Source organism: Otolemur garnettii, unplaced genomic scaffold (assembly GCF_000181295.1).
Source record: "Otolemur garnettii isolate 467f Iridium unplaced genomic scaffold, OtoGar3 scaffold00172, whole genome shotgun sequence".
NCBI classification, from domain to species: domain Eukaryota; kingdom Metazoa; phylum Chordata; class Mammalia; order Primates; family Galagidae; genus Otolemur; species Otolemur garnettii.
Window position 1 is genome coordinate 1,309,537 of NW_003852567.1, and position 5,925 is coordinate 1,315,461.

At 42.4% G+C, this 5,925-nt stretch overlaps 1 protein-coding gene across 1 annotated transcript in view; it reads left to right on the forward strand.

Moving 5' to 3' along the window:
* VCP (valosin containing protein) overlaps positions 1-2,359 on the forward strand; it is an 18,041-nt gene extending 15,682 nt beyond the window's left edge. The window contains exons 16-17 of the mRNA XM_003800253.3: positions 1,400-1,554; positions 1,712-2,359. Coding sequence (XP_003800301.1) covers positions 1,400-1,554; positions 1,712-1,817 — 261 coding nt within the window. The 3' untranslated portion in view covers positions 1,818-2,359. The remainder of the gene's footprint in view (positions 1-1,399; positions 1,555-1,711) is intronic.
* The last annotated feature ends 3,566 nt before the right edge of the window (positions 2,360-5,925 follow it).

The following is a 5,925-nucleotide window of genomic DNA, read 5'->3' on the forward strand; positions in this document are numbered from 1 at the left end:
GGGGGACAGCTTGAGGCTCTGTCTCAAAAAAAAAAAAAAAAAAAGAGATGGGGTCTCGGGCAGTGCCTGTGGCTCAGTGAGTAGGGTGCCAGCCCCATATACCAAGAGTGGCAGGTTCGAACCCGGCTCTGGCCATACTGCAACAAAAAATAGCTGGGCATTGTGGCAGGCACCTGTAGTCCCAGCTACTTGGGAGGCTAAGGCTAAGCCCAAGGAGTTGGAGATTGCAGTGATGCCACGGCACTCTACTGAAGGTGATAAAGTGAGACTTTGTCTCTTAAAAAAAAAAGAGAGAGAGAGATGGGGTCTCACACTTGCTTAGGCTCATCTTGAACTCCTGAGCTTAGACAGTCTACCCACCTCGACCTCCAGAGTGCTAGGGGTGCTAGGATTACAGGTATGAGCCACAGCACCTAGCCAAGAAGGTTGAATTTTGATACAGGGAGTAAGCAGCCTGAATAACTTGCTGTAGTTGTAGGACTGCAGAAATTGGGGCGAACTGGGTGAGGTTAAAGGTATATACAAGGTGTTGATAAAGTTCATGTGCAGTTTACTATGTTAAACTGTTTTAAATTGCTCGTGAACTTTATGTCTGTCCTATATATTATTGTAAGTGAGGCTACTAGGTAGGATGTAATCCAAATGTAGTAAGCACTGAGAGCCATTGCCATTTTCTTTTTATTTTTTATTATTATTAATTTTTTTTTGTAGAGGTAAGAGTTTCACTTTATAGTCCTCAGTAGAGTGCTGTGGCGTCACATAGCTCACAGCAACCTCCACCTCCTGGGCTTAGGTGATTCTCTTGCTTCAGCCTCCTGAGTAGCTGGGACTACAGGTGCCAGCCACAACACCTGGCTATTTTTTGTTGCAATTTGCCTGGGGCTGGGTTTGAACCCGCCACCCTTGGTATATGGGCCACAGGCGTCATACACACTGAGCCACAGGCGTCACCCTATTTTCTTTAAATTGTTAGGTTTTGTGAGGAATAATATAAAACAAAACCTCCACCCCCTTTAGGTATTATTTCCATGTTTTTTTGATAAATGTATTTTAAGTTCTGTAACTACTACTGCATTTGAGGTTTAGAAATTTTTTTATCCCTAAAAGTACCCTCAAGCTACTTCAGTCAGCATTTTCTCTCCTCCTTAAGCTACTGGCAACTATGTGATTTCTATCTTTTCAGTTTCCCTTTTCTGGAATGCATTGAAAATTTTTAAGTAGCTCAGTGACTCAATGTAGAAAATATGGCCTGGTAACTTATTTAGGTTGGGTTGGAGGGACAGGAAGAGCAGTAAACCACAATGATGGGAGATGGGGAGGTCAGGTATAGTATCATGCTGAGCCTTAACTGATATAAGCTTTAACTGACCCTTGTAATTTGTGTTTACCAACTATGTAGGAAGTAGAAGAGGATGATCCAGTGCCTGAGATCCGTCGAGATCACTTTGAGGAAGCCATGCGCTTTGCTCGTCGTTCTGTTAGTGACAATGACATCCGAAAGTATGAGATGTTTGCCCAGACCCTTCAGCAGAGTCGGGGCTTTGGCAGCTTCAGGTAACTTAGTTGAGAGCACTAGGTGGTGATTAAATTGACTTAGAAATCTATACAAACAAGGTGATGGGAGTCTTGAGGAAGCTAGAGGGGTAGTTATGGAAATCTTGCCTGGGTCCTGTTCTAACCCCCCTTTTTGGCTCTGCTCTTGTGCACACAGATTCCCTTCAGGGAACCAGGGTGGAGCTGGCCCCAGTCAGGGCAGTGGAGGCGGCACAGGCGGCAGCGTATACACAGAAGACAATGATGATGACCTCTATGGCTAAGTGATGGTGGCCAGCGTGCAGTGAGCTGGCCTGGCTGGACCTTGTTCCCTGGGGGTGGGGGCATTTGCCCAGGACGGACCAGGGGTATGCCTATGGTCTGCTCCGTTCCTCAGTCTGAATAATTCAGCTACAGTCAGACTCTGGACAGGGGGTTTCTGTTGCAAAAATTACAAAATAAAAGCAATTTTTGTTTGGGAGGCGGAGAGTGAATTACCAACAGGGAACTGGGCCTTGGGCCTACGCCATTTCTGTTGTAGTTTGGGGCAGTGCAGGGAGCCTGTGTGGGGTGTGAACCAAGACGCTACTGTCTTCTCCACAGTAAAGCATCTGCACTTCACTCAATGCTGCCCAATCCCCCTCTTCCTTCTTTCCAACCTGGATAGGTGGGTGAGAGGGGCCACAGTTGCTGGGTGTTTATATAGAGAATAGGTTGATTTTATTTTACATGCTTTTGAGTTAATGTTGAAAACTAATCACAAGCAGTTTCTAAACCAAAAAAATGACATGTTGTAAAAGGACAATAAACGTTGGGTCAAAATAGAGCCTAAGTCCCAGCCCCTGTGCCTGCTTCTTTTCCTGGGAAGGACCTTGGGCTACCCAAAACTGCCAAGGCACTCACTCTTCCACTTCTGAAATCCTGGAAGTAATAGTGCACCTTCTTTCTGTCCTCATCAGTATCAGTGTGATGTCCCCTGCTGCAGGGGAGCAGCCTGTCAGAGCTCCAAATGTGGAAAATATGGCATCCTTCCAGCTATATTCAATATGGACAGTGGGTTAAGCCTACAGAGTCTCTTATCCTGACCAAGGATTATATTGGGGTACCCTCTGAAAATCTTAGGGTTGCAGATACAATATCTACAGGTGAATATTTTCTATATCCTCTTAACAAAAAAAAATTTTTTTAACATTTTATTATTTATTTTTGCAGTTTTTGACTGGGGCTGGGTTTGAACCTGCCACCTCCAGTATTTGGGGCCAGTGCCCTACTCCTTGAGCCACAGGCACCGCCCAACAAATTGTTTTTTATTTAATTTTTTTTTTTGAAAGACAAAATAATAGGTCTTGTGTTGCTTGGGTTGGTGTGGAAATCCTGGCCTCAAGCATTGGCCTCCCAAAGGGCTGAGATTACAGGTGTGAGTCACACTGCACTTGGCCTATACGCCCATTGGATTTCTTTAAAAACCTCAAACATAAATCCTCTTGGTTGATGATCACTATGTCCAGCTTTACTGTATATAGTTTGTAACTAGGTTTGTGCTAATATTAAATTCTAGTATTGGACATTTTCTAAAGTCAACATCCTCCCCTACTCACAGATTGTTCGGATAATTGTATAGTTTTGTCCAAATAGGTATAGAGTATCCTCTCTATTCAACAGGTACCAAAGTAATCACTTACCATGATAAGCACCATGTTGTCTTACTTAAAAAGAGTGATGCAGAGAAAATCATCCACTGAATCCAATTTAAATCAGTTGAGTTTGAGCAAAATCTTGAAAGACAATCCCAAACACCATAATCCCAAAAGATCAAAAATTCCTGAAGTCTAAAATCCTGAAAATCACAATCTCAAAAAGCTGAAATCCCAAAAATATAATTCTGGAAAAAAATAATAAAAGCATTCTTTAAAAGATTTATTTACTTTGTTGTTGTTGTTTTGTTTTTTGAGACTCACTTTGTTACTGTTGCCCTGGGTGGAGTTCCATGCCTTCATCATAGGTCACAGCAACCTCAAACTCTTGAGCCTGAGCAATCCTCTTGTCTCAGCCTCTGGAGCAGCAGGGACTAGAGGCATCTGCCACTATGCCCAGCTAGTTTTTCTCTTGCTCAGTCTGGTCTGAAACTCCTGAGCTCAAGCTATCCACCTGTGTCACCTTCCCAGAGTGCTTAGGATTTACAGGTGTGCCTGGCCAGATTTATTTACATCTTAAAAGGGGTGTTTATTTAAGAAACAATATTTTATAAGCTGCTTTTTACAATACAGTAGGCAATAATATTTTTGCAAGTATAAACACTCAGCTATACTAACAGTTGTATGATGTAACAATTATTAAAGAAATAGATCAAAAAGTAAAATGTGGGAATGTGCATCACTGTGGTTGGTAATTCTGTGTACCCAGTTTTATAACTGCAGTCATCTTAAATACATTGACAACCTAAGTCTTAACGAAATGGGTCAGATATTGTGATAAGGTGTACTCCACCTATGCAGTCTTCCCAAAGAGATAAAACCAATTTTATCCTTGCCAAATGGAAATGTACAAAAAAACCCCTCTTCACGAGGAGGTTTCAACATTTTTACATACACGCACAATGCTTAAAAAAGTTGACATTGTTGGCGGCACCTGTGGCTCAAAGGTGTAGGGCGCTGGCCCCATATACCTGAGGTGGTGAGTTCAAACCCGGCCCCCAGCCAAAAACTGCAAAAAAAAGTTGATGTTGTATGGTGGGGTGTGGTTTGCCTGAGTAAGAGCAAGACCCCTGTCTCTAAAAGTAGCCAGGCATTGTGGCAGGTATGAGCCATCTTGCCTGGCCCTACACATCTCTTTATATTTAGTTTCCAAATAAAGACAATAAAAGGTAATAGTTGCATAGCCACATAACATGATGCAATTTTCCTGTGTTCAACTCTAATCTTTACAATTCAGCTCTTAGGATTTCTCCATTCAGGATTTTAGTCTTTCAGAGTTGTTACTTTGGGGGTTTAGACTTAAGGGATTAAGGCCAGGCGAGGTGGCTCACACCTGTAATCCACAGCTTTTGGGAGGCCAAGGTTGGGTGGATTGTTTGAGCCAGAGTGAGACCTGTCTCTAAAAATAGCCAGGTGGCTATTTTGTGGTGGGCGCCTGTAGTCCTAGCTACTTAGGAGGCTAAGGCAAGAGAATTGCTTAAACCCAAGAGTTTGAGGTTGCTGTGAGTTGTGATGTTACAGCACTCTACGAAGGGTGACATATTGAGACTCTGTCTCAAAAAAAAAAGGTAGACTTAAGGGATTTTGGTCTTTTGGGATTTCAACATTTGAAATTATGTCTTTTGGGAGTATGATTGGCACCAATATTGGTTGTCGGAGGATTTATACTAGGCAAGAAAGACTAGTTCCCTCTGGTCTAAGTAGGTAATCTATAAAAGATATAAAGTATAAAATACCTAAATTGGTTGATTAAACTAGAGCATCTCTGGAACTCATACTGGGAAGTTCATATTTTTGTACTTTTGGGATTGAAAATTACAGTCCCTTGTTTTCTGTGACACTCTCCACTAGATTCTGTCTTTGGTCCTTTGGTTTGCTTACCATTTAGATGTTCCTGGTGGTTTACCTTTCACTCTTTGCCACTCAGTTTTGATCTCCCTCTTTCATCTCTGTGTACTGGCAACCTAACCTCAGTGAGGGCCAAAGGCAAGATTATTTTGGGGAAAGACTTCTACTAACTCTTCATCAAGCTATGGGAACATAATATGAGGTTAAGTGTCAGTTCCCTGTAAATATATTTGGAGTTAATTGTTTTTTGTGTTAGAATAATTGCTTTCACTTGTCACACAATAGTCTATGGGGAAGACTGTTGGATTATAGACAGATTCTTCAAGAAAAACCAAGAGGAGACTGTAGCCAGAGGCCAGGTTTAGTCAGGAAGCCTGGTTCTAGTTCTGGTACTTGGGCTTATAGATAACAGTGTTGTAGCTATGAGTGACATGCTTAGCTCCTTGAGTTGCTTAATCTGATAAAGTGATTGGAAATGCTTTCTAAACAGCAGAAGTACCAAGAGGCAAATTGTATATGCAGTCTTTTTCCTTGCAGCATTCTTAGAAAGAAATTAGATGTGATTTTATGGTAGCAAATCACTTTCTATAGGTTAGACATTACAATTACAGGATGGATTTCTGATGAAGAATGTGGCATTGAGGCTGGGTGCAGTGGCTCATGCTTGTAATCCTAGCACTCTGGGAGGCTGAGGTGGGTGGATTGCTTGAGCTCAGTAGGTCGAGACCAGAGTGAGATCCCCATCTCTAAAAATAGCCAGGTGTTGTGGTGGGTGCCTATAGTCCTAGCTGCTTGGGAGGCTGAGGCAAGACGATCATTTGAGCCCATGAGTTTGAGGTTGCTGTGAGCT